The 21425-nt window shown below is 42.2% G+C and overlaps 1 protein-coding gene across 2 annotated transcripts in view; it reads right to left on the bottom strand.

Moving 5' to 3' along the window:
• The window catches only part of CENATAC (centrosomal AT-AC splicing factor), a 484230-nt gene that overhangs the window by 288998 nt on the left and 173807 nt on the right, over positions 1-21425 (bottom strand). For both annotated transcript variants that reach the window (XM_044080937.1, XM_044080938.1), the window contains exon 5: positions 13946-14008. In XM_044080937.1, coding sequence (XP_043936872.1) covers positions 13946-14008 — 63 coding nt within the window. The remainder of the gene's footprint in view (positions 1-13945; positions 14009-21425) is intronic.

The raw sequence follows: 21425 nt of genomic DNA, 5'->3' as shown, positions 1-21425 counted from the left end.
TTTATACTGCTCTTTGCCATCTGCTTTTTATTGGTTTGCTGTGGTGCTGTGTTCTACATTTTTGTTCATTTCATATTTGTTGAAGTGATGAGCAATGATATGATAATACATATTCTTCAACTACAGGGTCACCATGAAGAAGTGGTCAGGCAAAAGAGGAAGTACCGTCTGCAGGGCAAGCATATTGAACTTAGGGACCTTGACAAAACTATTCAGAAAGAATAGGTCCAACACCAGTCTTTAGGACAGCTCTTTTTTGGATTCAGGAAAGTTTTGGAATAGAAGCCTTGCATTCTTTCTGAAGGAGGGACTAGTTTTACAATCCCAGAGTACATTTGCCAAAGTATAGGAGGAGGGAGTAACAAAGTCTGGTCCAGCGGGTGATGGGGAACCCCCTTGAATGGAGGTGGGTGTTCCTTCCACTGCCACCTGTAACCTCTGCAAATAAATGGAGGGGGAGTTCCTTCCACTGCCACCTGTAACCTCTGCAAATGATGTTGAGTACCAATCTGTTAGAAAACACTGATGGCCAAGCCTCATTGAGAGCTAACTTTCAAGACAAGGCACACTCAAGGTTATTTGAGAAATATGGGTGTCTTGCCTTAGCATAGTCATAGGTTAGATGGGGGTTAGCCTTTTTGGGAAAGGACCCCTCATTAGATTTGAAGGAGTTCTCATCCTGCCATTTCCTTTAGATGCCTTGGTTTTTGTTTGGCTGGAACGTCTGGCTGTTGGGCAGTCAAAAATTACTGCTTAGCAGAGGGAAACTTGGGAAGAGGGAACATTCAACATCCCTTGTGTTAACTGACCCCTGTCATCGCAGTGTTTAAGAATCTGATTTGCTGCTGTACCAAGCACACAATCAGAATCAAGTGGAGCACTCCATCTGTCTTTTTTTTTTTAAAACACATCAGAAAAGGAGGTATACTAGGATGCACAGACAAAACTTCTCACCACTGACATAGCTGTATTTCTAGAAACCATATCGGCCCCCTCCAAGGCACTCTTCAAAGCATGTTGAGACTCTTGAGAAACATTGGAAATAATATCTGACATTAGACTTTTTGCTCAATAGGTACCATTGGAGCAAAGTCGTTTAAAGTATGTATATACCTCAACACAAACTTCCACATAAAACATTAGTAGTTAAACACTTTAACAGCTAAAGTGCTGAACTACATTAGCTTATTTCCCTGAGACTCTGGCCACATGCCTAGTTATTCTGAAGGGACTGGACTGAATATTGGAACAGGTCACTGGGGACATAGATGCAGGGTGAGGAGACAATGGTGCTTGGAAGCCAGGCATGGTTGAGCACACCCTGAATTTTTTACACACTAGAGACTCATTCATCAGAGGATAACTGCAAGCATTCTTAAAAACATCCTCCAAAGCTAGGATTAATGGAGGGAAGGTCACAGCATCCAGGGCAAAAGATCATAAACCTTGCTGACCTCAGTGGCAGTTGATGATTGCACCCAAATGAATACATCCTTAAATCTATCCAGCATTTGGGGAAAAAGAAAATATCTGTTTGGGTTTCCGAACCTGTTCGTCCTCAGATGAAAATGAATGATCACACTCTGACACTTCTGAAACCTCAGATTCCAGACCCCCTTCAAAATCAGGATCCTTGGGTAGTTAAACAGGAGTGGAAGTGCTGATGTTACTCATAACTTGGGTTTGAACCATGTAATCAACTACCTGATCAATGGATCTAGCCATAGCCACCAGCGGAGGGAGAAACACAGTCAGACTGTTGCCCTGCAATATGGTAGTGTGTTTGTTGAACATGTTCGAGTTGAGAGGGATGGAGGAAGAATAGCCTTGACGAGCCCTACCTTATACCCCTGGAGGTCTCAGCTCTGAGGGTACTCAAGCTCCTCTTTGGGTTTTGGCTTGCCATTCCTGTCTATATTTTCCTTTTTTCTTCAGATTCTCACTGGAAGGTCTTCCTTGTTCTATAACAGGTGTTTCCAAATGAAAAGTCCTCTGGCAGAGGGCAGAGGACAGGAACTATCTGGTGTTCAAGTCACAGGTTTCAGCCACTGAGAACTGATACAAATATACATAGTTAATTTGCTTATGATATGAGGCAGTCAGATTCCTCCTGGAGAGGATCTGCCCTTCTCCTTTTGGAAGGAAATCAGACACCTCATGCATCTCCAGCTCACGCTTCCTGGATCTCAGAAAGGACAAAGCTTTTGGCCAGCTAGACTAATAAATCAGCAGATGCATGGGAGAGAGTTGCCTAGCTCAGCCAATCTGGGCTGCAGCTGTTCATCTTTGGGTGCTTTGTGCCTCAGTTTCAGAAACCTCAGTACTAGAGGCCTAGGATGGAGGGTCTGGGCATAACTTCAACATCTGGTCTCCATGGGAACAACCTCAAGAAATAAAACCCATGTTTTCCTTCAGAAAGTACAGTTGGATATGTTACTCATCCTAAGCAGCAGCTGTTTGAATAGATCACTGTTGCTGTAACCATTACAATATAGGATGCATCCTGTTTAGGATGTTGTACGTCTGGCCTATCTACAAAGTTTCAGTTTCCTTCCTCGCTTGCTGTTATGTCTGCCTTTAGCATACGATATGCTAGTAAAAGGACATACGAACATGCTAAAAATCTGCACTTTCTTAGCCAAAACATGGAGGCTGACGCCTAAGGCTCCAAGTCATGTCATGTCAGAAGAGCAAAAAGAAGGATCCCCCATCCCCTGCCAAGAAGGGGCTATAGGGATGGAGGAAGGGTGCCAGTATGCACAGTGATCTATTCAAATATTTTGTTATAGTAATACATTATACAGCTTACCATGTTTTTTATTTGATTATTGTTATAGTAGCCATTACAATATGGGCAGATTTCCAAAGCTCAGGTAGAGGGTCTATATCAGAACACCGAAGTTTTAAAACTTTAAATGTTCTAATATTGACCCGTTTTAATCGAATGCTAAAAATAGCGAAGCTGCAGAACACCAAATTCTTTCCTATGGAAAGAATTTGGTTGGCCAGTTCTGTGGCTTCGCTATTTTCAGTGCTGTAGTGGAGATTTACGGGTTGGGTTCAGGTACGTGTGCAATTGTGTGGTTGTTAGGATTAGGGCACAGGTTAGGTGAGTTAGGGCGCGGGTTAGATGAGTGTGCGATAGTGACGGACCTTAGGGTTAGGGTTAAGGTAAGTGGACAGACAGTAGTGTATGTATAGTTTAGTGTGGGGTTAGTTGTAGGATTATACGTGTATGTGTGTGTATTGATGTTTTTTAGGTGTGCTTGTGTTGTGTGTATGCATTTCGGAATAGCAAATTTTTTCCCCAAGGAAAAAATTTGCTGTTCTGAATGTTCGATATTATGTGGTTTAGATATTTTAAGTTCGATGAAATAGCGTTCACTATTTTCATCTTTCGATAACGTGATATAAATGCCAGGTAGAAAGGGTGGAATGAGAAGGAACAGAGTCCAGGATTCCATGAAAATCATTACTTAGAAATAGTTTGTTTAGGTACTGGCTGCCCCTTTTTCTTACCTTCATGATGCACAAAAAATGATTAGATTTCCTGAAATCTTTAGTTTTGTCAAGATAAAACCCAACTTGTCTATAAATATCCATGGCAATGAAGAGCCTTTCCCTTTAGTTCTGTGAACCAGGACAAAAAACAGGAAACTGAATATATTAAAAAAAGAGACAACTTTAGGCACAAAGGAAAGATTGGTTTGGAAACTCATCCTCTCCTGTGGAAGGCCAAAAAAGGGCTGAAAAGACATGTGGGCCTTAATTCAGATAGTCTTAACATCTGCAATACGGCATCAGCAAGCTTCTAAGAGCTGGCTACAGCTTTAAAAAAGTGTGAGTGTGTGGAGGGGGGGGGGGGGGTTCGAGGTTAACTTTTCCAAAACAAAATTCAAATCCCAAAAAGGTGCCATCTTTTTTCTTGGTGGTCTGACATGCAAAACCTCTAAAGAAATGCCTAACTTGACACAAACAGGAAAAAAGTGGCTGAAATGGCAGAGAGGTGTACCTTTACTTAAATGCACACAATACCAGAACTGAGTAACTCACACAGGTATTACAAAACCAGCTGGGTTCTGTCTTTTGTTTTGACACCACAGAGGAAATTTCTTCCATTTGGATAAATCAGATTTTATAGTAACAAGTCTTCTTGTCTCTTGTATGACCTACTGGATGAGCTCACGGGAAAAAAATGGGACTCTAAAAGGGATCAAAAGGCTAGCATTCAGATATTAAGATGCTTTTGGTAATTGTCTCTGATAGGCTGCATGAGAAGTGAGAACCAATGTTGTCTGGGGGGGGGGGGTCATAAGTAACGTTTTTGTTAAGTCCTTACTGATCTTTTGAAGGACTTTGGAAATATGAAGAAAGAGGAGAAAGGCATAAAGAAACATCTCAGTCAATGGGATGGAGAATGCATCCACTTTCTGGGCCTCTACAGATGATGCTGTGGAGCAGATGAGTTTCAGTTGTCTGTTTAGATTACAGGCAAACAGATCTATTGCTAGAGCATCTCACTGGTGGACTTTCTGCAGGAAGACCTCCTCATGTAGCATCTACTCATAAGGATCTATCTTGGATCTGCTCAGAGTCAGCTACGGTGTAGTTCCCTAATGGAATGCAAGCTAACTGAAGAAATTATTACTGTTGTATGGCTATGTTCCAGGCAATCATGGCTAGTCTGTAAAGGTGATACAAAATCTTGTTTCTCTCCATTTATATCCCACATCACAGTCATGTTGTCTGTCACCACTAACAGGGTTCCTGGAGACCAAAGTGGATTCAGAGCTTTCCAGGGATTTATTAGAGCCATTACTTCCTTCAGATTGTTTGGTGCTGTGGTTCCACATTCCTTGTATCTTTATACCTGGAAAAATAGCACCCCAGAAAATGCCAAAACATTTGTGGCCACTGTCCGGGATGGGATGGGAGGAGATTAAGGGACTCCTGTGCTGCAAAAGCCTTGTTTGGCCCACCAAAAATGCTCTTTCTTCACAAAGCTGAGGACTGGGATTGGAAGAGAAAGAGGATGAGAGTGCTGGATCTAAACAAATTTGAAATACCAATGAATCTTTCTCATAAGAAATACCATTGAACTTTAAGAATTCTGGCAAAAGAATCATAAGGACTAAGGAGGCATGAATCCTTGGACTCAGAAATTCAGTTCAGACAATTTCAACTGCATGAGAAGTACTGATAAAGTGTTGATGATAAACTTGCACTTTTTCTGGAGTAAGAAAAGTTGCCATCAGAAAGGTGCTTCGAAGGCACTACAAGAATACTAACCCATCCCTAGGATGAGATTTTAACTGAAGGGCCATCTGCCTGAGCTGGTCGCAGCTCAGGAGAATGTAAAAGATTCCGAGGCACTTATTAAGAGTGGGGGAAGCTCCCTGGTGGGGAAGCTCCCTGGTGCACTGGCCAAATTTTTCTTAGTTGGTATGAATTCCACCTCAGGTCACTTCCCTGAAGAGAGGCCATTTGCCTAGTGGGGGTTGGTGCCACAATCAGACAGTTGTCCAGATATCCGCAATCACGCGTCGAAGCATGCAGTGAGCTGTCACTGGAGCAAGGCATTTGGGGAATACATGTGGATGGAAGAAAGACTAAATAGCAAAGAGGTCAATTGAAACTGTAACTCCAAGAGACAGAACCAAGATTTGTGCTTTTTCTGAATGGGAATATGTAAATAAACAACTTACAGGTGTAGTGGGATGAGAAACGTTTGTGGAGAAAAAAAGAGGAAAAAGCTTAGTATTAGCATTTTGAAATGAAAAGAATGGTATTCAAGTCTGAAAGATCTAAAATGGGCCTATATGTTTCTTCTTTTCAGGGATTCAGAAAAAGTACGGAATAAAAGCCCTAACCCTGCTGTTGTAGAGGGCCTGGTTCTGTGAGGCCTTGGAAATTAACACAAGAATGATTTGAGGCACAAAATAAAACTTGGTCTTTTGGAGGCACTGGAATCCCTCTTGGAATGGAAAAGGTTGTCCAATGAAGCCGGTTTCCATGCTCTGTGATGCTTGGCATTCAAGACTGTCTGGTTATTAACTACCATGAAGGAAGGAAAACGGAAATATTTCCTGCAATTTTCAGTGGAAGGCCAGGGTGCAGAGGGGATGGAGGAGACAAGTACAATCATAGGTTTTCCTTTTTGGAGGAGGATCAATAGGACCTCTCTTCTGTCTTTTTGATTTTACCTTGCCATTTCTGAACTGTTTAACAGATGTTTTTCTGGACAACAACAGACTTGTAAAAAAATGGCCCTGAATTAGTAGTGTGGTTTCTCTGGTACTTAAGAATGGGAGATAAGAATCGTTTAAACACCCTGCATATGTTTAACCTTTCTCTCTCCAAGCTTTTTTGAGAATTTCAGAGAAATTACAGGATGACACACAGTCTCTCCAAGTTCTTTTACTACTGGACAGTCTAGTTGTGTAAAATGCTACCATAACAGTAGATGTCCTTTCCTTCACTGTTGCAGTTTTCTTCACTTATGGGATTCCCTGCCAAGGAAACCAGATATCAGCCAGTATACCAAAGTCTACTGTTGCTTTAAGGTATGCTGAAAATCATCTGTATACTCCTTGTGTAGCATAGGACATAAAGGTGACATCCGAATGTACCACTCTCAGAAATGTTTGCCACAGTAGGAACACCAGTCTAAGAAAACCCAGGATGTAACCAGTACATCCAGAAAAAAAAAGGACTAGGGGAAAGGAGGGAGGGTGGGAATACTACAACAGTGAAGGAAAGAACATCTACTGTTATAGTAAGATTTTTATACAACTGTACTATGTCTCACATTCACTGTTGCAGTATTCTTCACTTATGGGAGTGCCAAAGCTCAAGAAGAAACTTGGGAGGAAGAAAGAGCAGTAGAGCCCTCTAAGAAGCTTTGAAGAATGGACCTAGCAAAACCATCTCTAGCTCTGGAAATACCCATCCAACTTTAGTGCTTGGTAAAAGTATGTACAGAAGTCCAGGTAGCTGCTTCAAGAATAGAATTAGTATCCAACCCCTTGAAATAAAAGCACCAGAAGAAGCCACAGCACTAGTAGAATGAGTCTTCACAGAAGAAGGAAGGCTCCTACCAGGAAAAGTGTAACAAAAAGAAATAGCCTTTGAAATCCAAGAAGAAATAGTTTGCTTGGATACAGCCAGTCCTAAGGACCTAGGATGAAAACAAACAACTGACCAGACTTACTAATAGCCTTAGTCTTATCCAAATAAAATCAGAGTTGTTTACGCACATCCAAAGTATGCAGCACTCTCTCACTGGCAGACTGCGGAGAGGGGGGAAAAAGCAAGCAAACGAATAGACTAAGAGACAACTCATTAACCACTTTAGGCATAAAAGACTGATTAGTATGCAAGGACATACTGCCCTTATGAAATATCAGAAAGGAGGACAAGCCATAAGGGCTTGCAACTCAAACACCTGTCTGACAAAAGTAAGATCTAACAAAAGGACTGTCTTCCAAGAACACTACTGGAAAAGAAGCTAAAGCAGCAGGCTCAAAGGGCACCCGAGTCAACTTTTCCAAAATAAAATTAAGATCCCAGGTAGGAGGAACAGGCTTCCTGGGAGTTCTAATGTGAAGGATGCCTTTAAGGAACAGTTTAGCTTCAAATCTAGAAGCTAAAGGAGGAGATAAAGGCAGACAAGCAGAGATAGCTGATAAGTGGGCCTTAATAGAAGAACAGGCTAAACCAGCATTGGGCAACTCACACAAATAAGAGAGAACCAAAGGAACATCCATAGTAAGTAGGTCCAGGTTACAAGAAAAACACCAAATAGAAAACCTCTTCCATTTGGATAAGTAGGATTTCACAGTAATAGGTTTTCTAGCCTCCTGCAGGACCTTCAGCACATCCTCAGGAAAAAAGGTGTCTAAGTGGAATCAAAATCCTATCACCCACAGTGTCAGTTGAAGAGTGGACAGGTGGGGATGGATGAGAGATCCCTTGTCTTGTGTGAGTAGATCCACCCTGTGAGGTAACTTGTGATGACTGCCCTTGGCTAAATGTAGCAGAAGAGGGAACCAATGCTGTCTCAGCCAAAAGGGAGTCACCTTCAAGATTTTGGAAGTGTCCTGTTGAATTCTGAACAGGATTTTTGGAATGAGAGCAAGGGGAGGAAATGCATAAAAGAAATATCCCCTTCTAAAGAAGCATCTCCATCCAAGAAAGAGAGAGGGTGTCCACCTTCCACACCTGAGGACCTAAGACTCTGGCACAAAATATAGGAAGCTGTCTGTTCAGAGGGGAAGCAAATAGATCAACTTGAGGAGTACCCCACTGGTGGACAATGTCCAGAAACACATCCCAGTGAAGCATCCATTCATGGGATTGAGTTAAGGACCTGCTCAATGCGTCTGCCACAAGGTTCTGACCTGAAGTGATGTAAACTGCCTGAAGAGTCACTTGATATTTGACAGCAAGATCCCATACCAGGAATGCCAACCGACAAAAAGATAAGATCTTGTTCCTCCCTGTTTGTTTATATACACATCACTGTGGTACTGTCAGACCCTGACAGACCCCAGAGAGAAAAAGAGGATGAAAAGCCTGAAGAGCCAGCATAAGAGCTCTCATCCCTTTGACATTGATATGCTCCTTCTGCTGAAGAACTGACCACACCCACTGTACTTTTAGGGAGCCATAATTTGCCCCCCATCCCATGTCTGAAGCATCTGTGAACAGTTCCTGAGAGGGAAGAGGAGGCTGAAAAGGGTGCCTGGGATTTAGAGACAACTGCTGAATCCACCAATGATGTCCCTTCTTGAGACAAGGAAGGAGAGGAACTACAAAAGTCTAGAGGATGGGCATGTTGAAGCCAAACTGACTTCAGAAACCACTGAAACATTCTCATGCGGAGTTTGGCTACAGGGAGCATTGGAATCGTGGATGTAATGAAACCCAGAGCTCTCACAAACTCCCTGGCTGTAATGGAGACCAGAGGAAGAAGACTTTGAAAGAAAGAAATGAGAATTAAGGCCTTTGGAAGAGGCAGGGATGCCAGCACAGGCACTATCTGAATCCTGCAACCCAGAAAGACCTGATCCTGAGAAGGTGTCAGAGAAAACTTTTTGAAATTTATTGTGAACCTCAGGCTCTGAAGAAGAGAAATGTCAAAATGAAGACTTTGCAACAGGATCTCTGGAGAGGATGCCTGATTCAATAGATTGAAAAAGTAAGGAAATATTTGGATCCCCTGAAGCCTGCAAAAAACAATTACAGGATCGAGGCATTTGGTGAATACCCTTGGGGCAGCAGAAAGCCCAAAGGGGAAAGCAGAGAATTGAAAATGCCAGGAAGCAAGACAGAAATGCAAAAACTTCCTGAAAAGAGGACGGATCAGAATATGGAGATCAGTATCCTCGAGATCCAGAGACACCATACAGGCCTGAGGCAGCAGAAGAGAAAACAGAGCCTGAAGGGACAACATCCAAAAGGTGGGCACCTTCAGAAAAGTATTTAGATGAGAGAGGTCTAGAATTGGCCTCCAAGTAGCCTCTTTTCTGGGCACTAGAAATATTCTGGAGTAAAACACCTTCCACCTTTGGGACACAGGTACCTCTTGAATAGTAACCCGAGTCAAAAGGTCTCAAACAACCTCTGGAAAAAAATTAAGTTGTTCCAGAGGATGCTGAAGAATGCCAATAAAGGGGGCAGGATTTCCACACCATGAAATACCCTGATGAATGATGGACAGAATCCAAGAATCCTAAATAATCTGAAGCTAAAGAGAAAGGCGAGGAGAAAGAGGAATGTGGCTGGGAAGAGATGGACAGTCATACAACACCTGGTTTATCAGGAGAGGAAGACTTCTGGGTCCCTGAAGTCTGAGTAGCCTTAGCAGGAGGAGCCCACTTGCCACTCTTTTTGCCCTTAGTAGAAGGGCGAGATTGCCTGCGAACAAAGACTGGCTTATTGGGGCAATTTCTGTGAAATTTAGACACAGGAGACACAAACACAAGTTTGAGTTCCTGTAAGGCCTTCACTTTATCCTGAAGTAACTTAAATAAATCAGCAGCTGCTTCCCCAAACTAAAGCTTATTATTAAGAGGAGCATCCATCAACTTGATATCATCAGGTAAAGGTTGAAGCCTAAGCCAAGAATACCTCCTCATCACTGAACCAAAAGCAGCAGCCTTAGAAGAGACTTCTGCTACATCATAACTACACTTGATAGAATGATGAATCACTTGACAGGAAGTCCCTAACAAGGAAAGAGCAGAAGTTTTACCCTCAGAGTCTGGGATATCAGAAATAGGCTGACAAGCCTGAGAAATAACAGCCAACACATACCTGGAGATATGGGTCTGATAGTTAGCCCTAAAAGCCAGAGTAGCAGAGGTGTAAACCTTCTTACCTGGCCTTTCAACGGTCCTGCTATCTTTATCAGAAGGCAAAAACCTAGGTGAAGGAAGCAATTGAGAAGGCTTGTCAGATGCTACAGATACCACAGAGGGGTCAGCAGCAGGACATTTGTGTAAAAGGTTACAATCCTCAGGCACCCTATAAAACCTATTAGACTTCTTAGGAGTAGAAGGCAGACAACCAGGAGCTTTTGAGGCATTGGAAAAAAAGCATCCAACAAAGCAGCCAAAGCAGGAGGAATAGCAGAAGGTTTCAGACATTCCATCTGCAACAACTCATAGTACCTCTTTTGGATGTCAGAAACCTCAGCACAATCCCATTTAGAAAGTTCCATCATCCTGGTGATTGTGCCCCCAGATGACATTTCCTCAAAGGGAGTATCATGACTATCAGATTCCTCTTCCTCAAGAGTAAGCAAGGGATTCCTCATCAGAATCTGACTCCTCTTCAGAGGAATCCTGTTCCCTGGGCCTTGTAAGGGGAGTAGAAGACCAAGGGGGCACAGGAACAGAAACCCCCTGAGGAGGTTTTAATGCCATTAAAGCATTAAATAAACCCTGAGTAAAGGCTTGCCACTCACTCTGTGGATTCACAGCAGCAGGAGAATCCTGTATAGTTTTTTGTTTCTTCTTTAAAGGAACTTCCTCCCTATAAAACCTAGAAGGCTGTGACCCAGAATGGCATTCAATAACTGTAGTGGGAACTTCTTCCCTAACTAAAATCTGCAGAACACCCCTAGGATCCTTGGAAATAATCAACTGTGGTTCCCCCTGAACATCCAAAACAGATGCCTGCAAAGCCTCACTGGACATGCTGCAAGCCAGATCCTCGCTGGCCTCCATTCCGTTCGCAGCAGAGTACTCTGAGAACAAAGCCAGGCAAGCCTCCAGGTTTTCACCGACCTTGGGAGAAGCACCCAACAGAGGCTGGACAGTTGAAGATTCCAGTCTAAACTTTTTCACCTTCTTCTTCCCCAACTACTGAACTACTGACCCTCTAAGCGAGAAGTTTAAGTCGCTGGTTCTCAATATACAGAGAAAGGGAAGACAGCCTACTATGAAGGGTTTTTGGTATGAAAGCCTAACAAATCAAACAGGCCATATAATCGTGAGAAGCTCCTAGGCAAAAAAGACATTTATTGTGGTGGTCTTTATAGGGAATCTTGTCTCCTGCAATAGCATTTACCCTTCCTGGATGACATTAACCTGACGCAGCAACAAAACAGCCAAGACAAAACAAAATCCCAATGGGGTACTTATCTGCAATGGTTCAGAACCAAGATGACATAGGCACTGAACCAGCAAATGGTTCAAACTGGCAGAAATGCCATCAGGCATTCAGATCTATGACCTGGAGATGCATTCAGACTGGTGGCAAAGAAGTTCTAAAGACTGTACATCCGGACGTCACTTTTATACCCTACACTGCACTAAGAGTGTATGGATGATGTTCAGCATACCTTACAGCAACAGCATGCTTTGGAAAACTTGCCAACATTGGGCTTCCACTGCAGGGAATCCCATAAGTGAAGAATACTGCAACAGTGAATGTAAGGACATCTTTAGTGCCCACTGAAAAATTCTCACATGATTCTTAGCACAAGGTATCAGAAATACTGTTGCTGCCATGAGAACTAGTGTTTTCACACACAGTACTACCATCACTTGGAGGACTGTCTGAAGAGGCATAAATTTTATTGTAGTGCAGTAAACCTAAGTGAAGCCTTGCTATACAGGATCATGTCCAGGTGGCACTCCATGAAGGTCTGTGCCTAAGACAGCACCAAATGGTACTCTGCAGTGTTCATGGAGATTCCAAATGACTAAAACACAAGTACTAAGTCAGCCATGGCTTGTATGAGTGACTACTATGTTGCAGACTCTACTAGCCAATTCCCAGACACGGAATCACCTTCAATCCCCCCTCAGTCTGAGGCAGTCTCCCATGGTTGTCAAGCATTTGGTGAACACTCTAGGGGTGACAGCAAATGAGAGGGCTCTAAACAGGTAATAACTGGTTCAAACTGAATAACAGTAATGTGAACACACTGCCTACCTTTATGGTAGACAGGCATCCTGGAGATCTAAACAGCACATTCATCTCCTTCTTTCATCTCCTTCTTGGAAGCACAAGGTGGCCAATTGTTACATGAACACCCTGATCCTGATTTTCCTTATGTCTGCATTTAGGCCTATGAGATTCAGTATGGGCCACAGGTCCTTTCTGTCTCTGAGAACTAAAACGAATCTGCAATAAATTCTGGAGTCTCTGTGCGACCTCTTGGATTGTTCTTTTCTCTAAGACATTTTCTACCTCCTTTTTAGCGGTTGCTAACAATCTGTTGTTCTGGTTAACTACCTTCAGACACAAAGAATGCAAAGTATTTTCACAAGGGAAATCATACCGAATGCAAGTGCATTCCCCAATGAACAGACAAAACAGTAACTTTGAACTTTAAAACTTAAAGTTGGAGATGAAAAGATAATGAAAAGAAAATAAGCTACTTATCATATATTTTAATAAATTACAATAACACTGCCGAAGATGAGCTCTGGTGGTCAGACATGTTCTGCAGCTGCATGTAATGTGCCCAGTAACAACTGTAACAAACAGTTACAAAATGAAAATGACAGGAATGGTTTGATGAAAGAACAGTAGTTCTAGAAACATAGGAAGTGTGTGCAGGACGATGAGTGAAGCATTACGCAATAAAAATTAATAAGGACAAAATATAATGAAACATAATATGTATTTTAAATGTTCAGAGTATACTTCATTTGTCACAAGGCCAGGGATGGGTTTTTGAGAATCACACCAAGTTAACAAATATCGCAGTCTGTACTGTTAATGCAGTGTAAATTGTATTTCATTTCAGTTTTATATAACCTTTACAGCCCTCTAACTAAAGTGACTGGCATTTTTGTTTTTCAATTATTTCTGCTTCAAGTCCCATGTTGTGGCTGCAAAAGGTTACAAGAGCAGACCACTGAACACTCTAAAGAAAAGCACTTGAAAGACTGAGAAGCCTTAGAGCAGTAGCTTTATCAGTTAGAGAGAGAGGGCACTTTTGTCTAGACCTGATGACGCAGTGTAGTTTAGATCCACAAAGTCTGATAAGAAAACAGCCAAGCACTTTGCAAGTGGTAGTCACAGACTACATCAACCATTCAGAAACTCTTGAGGCTCACCAGAAAAGTTTATAGCCTGAAACCCACACAGCAGGTACTTGTTTTATGAGCTGGTCACTCACATAGGACCCCTGACTTTTTCCAGCTTATAAATGAAAACAAGTAACTAGGCATGAACAGCCTCCTATATCAAAGGAGAGCAAACAACAAGCTTAACTTAAATGCAATGTATATGGACACAACTGGAACAAAAGCAAGACAAATACTCCCTTAAACTGGTCTGCAAAATTTTAACAAAATAGAGTTTTCCTTTTAACAGTCTGCCATTGCAGCGTTGCCAAATAGTATAGCTACAAAGTATAGACAAACTTAAAAGCAGGAATTATTTTGCTGTGGATACAGTGCAGATGCATCCTGGGAAAACAAACCTCTAGAACAGACTGAATTATCTCCTGCCTTTTCTGGTCCATCTCTCGAATGAAGACTGCCTCCTAAAAAATGAAATTAAAGAAACTGTTAAGCTGGCATGTCTTCATGCAGAATTACTGACATTTGCGGCACTAGTCTGAAATTACTAGTTATATACATCTTTTTATAATTATGCACACATATTAAGTGCTCAGAATCTTTGTAGGTTCTGAACAGTTTATTCAAAATAATCAATTTTGATACTGAAATCAAAATAAGATGTGCTTAGAATATATACCTATTCTGGAAATTTTTAACAAACATGAATAAGTACTATATATCCTTAATTTAAAAAATATTGAATTTTAATCAGTAAAAATCATTATAACAAAACACTCAACTAATAAGTAAAACTAACTATAGAGTCCATAACAAAAAAAATGTTATATAAATTAAAACTTTTCAATCGATCTTTAAGTCTTAACCATGACAACTGTTCATGAGTAATATTTGATGGAGAGGCACTTACATTTTGTAATGGAATCTGGAACTGTAGTATTGAGGAAGAGCAACAAATTGGTAACAGTGCAACTGTCTGACCATAACGCTTAACAAAATTTCTGAAATCTATCGGAGCAACTACTTTGCATTCTAGAACCATATGGATGCAATTTGCATTTAAAACTTCATTACATCAACAGTTTATATTATCTTTTTTATATATTAGGGCAATTTTGTGTGGTGTTAGAAAACGTCTGTGTAAATACTTCCATGTAAAAATTCTCCAATAAAGAGACAAGGTTGTATTACTTATAGATTTTAAAGCTAAATTTTTATTAATATCTGAAAATATTTCATTATTTATATTTGATGAATAATCCCCGTAAGACAAATAAAGGGCAGTACATTCAGATCTTAAAATCCTATAAATTATTGACAAAAAACTTTATTTTCTATACTACTAATTTAAAAACATTCTAATATCTTGGGAATGGTCTCTGAGATCATATTTAATGTTATTTGTATCTTATTACTAATACATTATCTAAATATTTCTATACTTAAGCGATTATTTTGCAGTAAATTTAAGATTTTAACAGTTAATCTGTACAAGAATTGCATCCAACATCCTGATGTCTGTCTGGATGATGACCCTTCCAGATGTTTCTTGACATAGGGGATCTGAGAAGTACTCTTCACCTCTAGGGAATGAAAGGCCTTGATTCTGATGGGCAGTGGCTTGATGTTCAGCATACAGATAGGAAAAAAATAAAGAAAAACTATACAAGCTTGTGCTGGAGCTGGAAGTATACAGCTTATCTGGGTGCAACAGGAGTTAGTCATAACCAAGGGCAGTAGTATGTATTATGTACACTATTAAGGCTGATCACCTTGTTGTACTCGCATCTCTGAGGCAGTGTTGTGGACCTGGACTCTATAACCCTTGCACTCAACACATTGGTGGAAACTGTGTGAATTTAATTTCTATATCCCCTACTATCCATCACACTGGTTTGCAGCAGTGGAAATATACTACAAACCAAACTTTTGTACCCTGAAAACTACCTTGTCACAAAAAAAAGTGTGTGCACCCTTGCAATCATAAGGTAAAACGTATTGCAGTATTTAAATTTATTTATTTTTTTAGTCACAGCATTGAAACTAGCGAGATAACCTCTGACAAATGTTCTAATATGTCAGTGGCACAACTAGTTAAGGAGTGCAAATCAAAATGGCATCCACATACTGGTTTGAGTAAGGAGAACTAAATAGCTGCCTTGCTTGTATTCTGTGTTCACTCCACCACATGGAAGGACAGCTTGTAAGGTACAGTAGGTGTGCAGCATACAGCAAGTACAGTTGTGCACACTTACCATAAATATAGATGTTAGAGTGTATTCACGGTTTCAGTCATTACATTTGGGTAATCTGCTGGCAGGTTGCCCTCAGTCGGCCTGATTAAAAAAGTCTTGGGTCCTGCGTCGGTTGCTGTCCCTTCTTCCATGACATCAGGGGTATAAAACATGCAGCTGACGACATTACATCAGCTTTTCTTGCCCCAGATGTTAGGTGCCCTCTAAATGGGGAGCAAATTAAATTAAAAACACAAAAATATACCTCAAACCAAAAGGCTTTTAAGCATAGTAAAAGAAAGTAGAGGTATAGTAAGAGAAAAACAGGGCGCTGGAGGGAGGGTAACCAGGACTGCAACAGGGAATACAGTCGAACATCTACATTTATGGTAAGTGTACACAACTGTACTATGTTCTTCATGTTTCACTGTTGCAGTCATTACATTTGGGTAGATTCCCAAAGCTATGGTTGGGAGGATGGATTTATACAGCATTAGGACCAGCTATAAGGCCCCACAAGACTGCAGTGGTAAAGCCAGCCCTGGATTTAGAGAAAAAGTACAGTTTTGTACCTACCATAAATGTAGATGTCCGAACAGGATAGCATCTGCAGTCCTTACAAATGGGTTGTCCTGTCGTCAGGCAGCCCTTCGGTCGGCCGGATTCCAAAGTCTGGGTCTGGCTTCGGCTGGTGTCGCACTCACCCGACGTCATCTCTGCTGGTCTTCGGGTATAAAGGCATCAGCCGACGCCATTTTCCTCAGTGTTTCTTGCCCCAGATGCCAGTTGCCCTCTTGTAAAACTAAATTTTGGGAAATGCCAATGTTTCCAAAAAGTAGGAGGCAAATACAAAAATAAACATGTATGTACATATATACAAACAAATACACCATAAGAAATCCCCCCCTAGCTAGCTATAAGGAGGGCAAATACCCTAGGAGTACCACAGAGGGGAAGGAGGGTGGGTAATCCTGACTGCAGATGCTATCCTGTTCGGACATCTACATTTATGGTAGGTACAAAACTGTACTATGTCCTTCAAGGATGCATCTGCAGTCCTTACAAATGGGTAGAATACCATAGCCAAACTAGGGGAGGAGGTAGAAGAATTATGGTGTAGTTAGGATCCCTTGTAAGACAGCAGTGGTGAACCCTACTCGGGATCTGGAGTATAGAGGTAAGTTATAATGCTTGGCAAATGTATGCACGGAGGTCCAAGTAGCCGCCTCAATAATGTCCTTGGTAGCCACTCCTCGTAAGAAAGCTGTGGTAGTGGCAGTAGCCCTTGTAGAATGAGGCCTTATGTTCTGTGGAATTTGCTTTCCATGGTAGGAGTAACAGAATCTTATGCAATTTCCTATCCAATTGGAGATTGTTTGTTTGGAAATTGCTTTTCCTTCCCTTCCTGTTGCGTAGGCTACTAAAAGTTGGTCTGTTTTCCTATTGCCCTTGGTTCTGTCCAGGTAGTAGCGTAACTGTCTATGTACATCCAAGGTATGCAGGAGTCTTTCCCCCCTGTTCTGTGGATTGGGAAAGAAGGTAGGTAGGTGGATCGCCTGGTTTAGAGACACTCTGGATATCACCTTAGGCATGAATGTAGGGTTAGTTCTCATGGATACTCTATCTTGATGGAAGATTAGGAAGGGTTGTACTGCCATTAAAGCCTGTAGTTCTGAAACCCTTCTTGCTGAAGTAATTGCCAGTAGGAAAGCAGTTTTCCAGGATAGGTGTTGAAGATCTGCTGTTGCTGCTGGTTCAATGGAGGGAGTGTCAATTTTTCTAGCACAAAGTTCAAGTCCCATGCTGGTAATGGTGGTTTCCTAGGAGGTTTTACATTCTTAATTCCTCTCAGGAACTGTCTGAGTAGAGGTGAGAGAAAACAGGGGGATCAAAGCTGTATTCTGCAGAAATAGCTGATGCATGTATCTTGATGGAGGAGTAGGACAGGCCTGTATGGAGAAGCTCTGCCAAATACTCCAGGATGTTGGCAATATCTACCTTTGACACATCTTTCCCTCTTTCAGTACTCCAAATGACAAATCTTTTCCATTTTCCTGCATAGTTCCTTCTTGTTGAAGGTCTGCAGGCCTCAAGGACGATGACTTTAACCCTTTGAGATAAGTCTGGGTTAGTTGCTGTCATGCAATGTTCCAGGCAGTTAGTTGCAGAGTTTTCAGGTTGGGATGCAGGATGTTGTAGTTGCTCTGAGTTAACAGCAAGGGAATCAGGGGAAGTGTCCAAGTTTCCCCCCCGAGACATGGTCCTCAATAATGGATACCAATGTTGCCTTGGCCAATTTGGAGCTATCAGAATTATCCTTGGACGTTCCTCTTTGATTTTCAGTAGTACCTTGTGCATCAAAGGAAGAGGTGGGAATGCATATGCTGTCAGGCCTTTCCAACTGAAGGATAGAGAGTCCACCTTCCAAGCAAGTGGGTGGTATATCCTTGTGCAGAATTTCTTGAGCTGGTGATTGAGCGGGGATGCGAATAGGTCTATTTGTGGCATCCCCCATTTCTTTGTGGTGGTCTTGAAGATGTCCGGGTGTAGCATCCATTCGTGAGCATCCAAGGTAGTTCTGCTTAACATGTCTGCTAGGATGTTTTCTTTTCCTGGTACAAATATAGCCTGTAACTGAATGTTGTAGCTCAGAGCCATATTCCATAGGTCCAGAGTCATTCGGCATAGGGGGTATGAATGAGTGCCTCCCTGTTTGTTGATGTACCACATGACAGTGGTATTGTCTGTCCTTATCATCAATTGGCCTTCTTTGAGGTATGGTCTGAAATTCTGGATTGCTAGTTTTACTGCCAGCATTTCTTTTTGATTTATGTGCAGGTGTAGCTGATCTGGAGTCCATAAGCCTTGAATGCAGTGGTCCAGCATGTGAGCCCCCCAACCGAGGTCTGAGGCGTCCGTTGTGATGGTTTGGTTTGCTTGTCTGTTGTGGAAGGACAAGCCTGGATTTGACTGGCATGCCTGAGCCCACCATAGGAATTCTTGTTTCAGGCATGGGATTAGTGGTATTTCGGTTTCTAAGCTGTGCTTGTGTTGAGACCATAAGTTCTTCAGGTACCACTGTAGCTTTCTCATATGCAGTCTGGCATGGGGAACCAGTATTATGCAGGAGGCCATGAAGCCCAGGGCCTGCAGTACTTTCCTTGCTGTTAGTTTGTCTTGCTTCGTTAATGCCAGGAAGTAAAGAGGAAGTTGTTCTTGTTTTTCCCCAGTTAAGAATGCCATCTGTTTTACTGTGTCCAATTTTGCACCCAAGAAGGTTCTTGTTTGGGATGGTATCAGTCTTGACTTTTTTAGATTGACTGTGTATCCCAGGGCTTGGAGTAAGCAAATGACCCTTTGTAAGTCTTGTGTCAGCTTGTGTTGGTTGTCCGCTTGTATCAGGCAGTCGTCCAGGTATGGATAAATTTGGATTCCCTGAAGCCTGCAATGAGCGATTACTGATGCCAGGCATTTCGTGAATACTCTGGGCGCAGTAGATAAGCCAAAGGGCAATGCTGAGAATTGATAATGCTCTGATCCTGCAAGAAATCTGAGGTATCTTCTGCAATTTGGTCGTATGGGGACGTGCAGGTATGCCTCCTTGAGATCTAGAGTGACCAGCCAACACTCCTTGCCCAGTATGGGAAGAAGTTGCTGTAGGGTCAGCATTTCGAATTTTGGAACAATGATGAATGTGTTCAAAGCGGACAGGTCGAGAATAGGCCTCCAACTGTTCTCTTTTCTTGGTACTAGGAAGAGTCTGGAGTAAAATCCCTTGCCCTGTTCTGTGGGTGGTACCCTTTCTACAGCTCTCATTTTTGTCAATTGAGTTATTTGTTTTAGAGCCTCTGTCTTTTGATTTGGTGGTAGGTTTGGCATTCCTCTTTTTACTGGTAAGGTGTGGAAATGAAACCTGTAGCCTTGATCTATAATTTGCAAAATCCACTTGTCTCTTGTGATATAGTGCCAGTTTTTTGAAAATAAGGCTAATTTTCCGCCTAAGGGTGCTGCTAGCTGTTCCCTGGTGGGCGGTGTCAGAATCAAGTCACTGTGATTGTGTTGTAGAGGCGGTGGTAGACTCTGTGCCTCGTTGGTTATTGCCTTGCCAGTGACGTCCCCTATAGGCACCTCCTCTGGATTGATTTCTGCCTCTGGAACGTCTATTCCTGCCTCTCTGAGATTTAGAGGAGTCTGGAAAGGACCAATTTTTGGAAGGCCAGTTCCTGCTAAACCTTGGAGGCTGAACCTGTAAGAAATCTTTAACTGTTTGTACAGATTTTGCCTTCTCTTCCATTTTCTTCATTACTTGTTGGGCAGGAGAACCAAATAGACTGGCCTTATCCATAGGAGCATCTAGAAGCTTTGTTTTAACATGATCCGGTAAGGCCTGTTCTTTCAACCATGCATGCCTTCTTATAACTGTACCAGTCATGGCTGATCTAAATGAAGCCTCCAGTGCATCATAGCCACATTTTAAAGAATGGTTACTAACCTGCTGTATGTTATTGACCATTTCTAGAACATATTTCTTATCTAAAAGATCATCAGAAGACAGTTTCTTAGTTAACTGATCTAGCATAAACTCTTGGTATTGGATCATATGAAACTGACAATTCAAAGCTCTAGCTGAGAGAGTAGCAGAGGTGTATACTTTTTTACCCCATCTCTCTAATGACCTGGATTCCCTATCAGAAGGGAGGGTTTTTTTGCTGAGGTCGCAGCTACTGCCTTAGGACCCTGGGAAATAGTCTCAGGATCTGCATGCGGAGCCTTGTATAAGTGGTGATGAGTGTCCGGAACCCTGTAAAACCTATCGGGTTTGGTAGGGGCTGGAGGTAAAGTATCTGGAGCAGTGCAAACATCATTAAAAGCATCATCCACTACAGGGAGAACTGGAGGTATAGCTAAGGGCCTATGTTGAGGTAAGTGTAAAAAGGTCCTAAGCCTTTTCTTGAATCTGAGAAATCTTGTCCTTGCCATTGGAATTGTTCTCTCATGGCATGTAAGGTTTCCCCAAAGGAAAATTCCTCTGGTGGAGAGGCAGAAGGAATAGATTCTTCCGCATCGGAATCTTCATATGTAGAATAAGGAGCCTCAGGGTGGTCTGTATCGTCTGTATCATCAGAAGAGTCATCTGAGGACACTGTCTCAGGGTGCTCTGCTCTGGGTCTTTTTTCTGGAGGTTGAGAGGCCCTGTCTGGGTGAGATTGGGATCCCCTTATTAAAGAGATGAGATCCTCTGCCAGAGTAAGCATTTGGGAACTAGAGCTGGGCCTGTGAGAGGGGGGCTTAACAGGCACAGACTTAGCAGATTTGGCTGCTTTAGCCCTGGCAAAGGCCTTTATAGACATGGCTGCAGGAGGCCTAGCAGCACCACGTGCTGGTGTAGAGACATCCAAAGGGATGGTATCCGATAATTCTTGAGAACCCACATTGGTAGGTTAAACTTCAGTGGCCGATTCAACTCGAGTAGAAGGGGCCTCGGTAGTAGTCATGGATTCGGCTGAGGATTGAACCGTTTTCTCAGTTTCGGCCGAAACAGAGACACTCGCGGTTTGCTTAACCGTGGTTTCGGCTGAAACCACGGACCGCGAGTGTCGGTCCTTCTCTTTGCGTTTAACAATTTGTGTAGTCGGAGGATCCGACG

Source organism: Protopterus annectens, chromosome 8.part0 (genome assembly GCF_019279795.1).
Source record: "Protopterus annectens isolate FY-2018-M chromosome 8.part0, PAN1.0, whole genome shotgun sequence".
NCBI classification, from domain to species: domain Eukaryota; kingdom Metazoa; phylum Chordata; order Ceratodontiformes; family Protopteridae; genus Protopterus; species Protopterus annectens.
The sequence above is the reverse complement of the archived record's forward strand: the minus strand, read 5'-3'. Positions and strand labels throughout refer to the sequence as shown.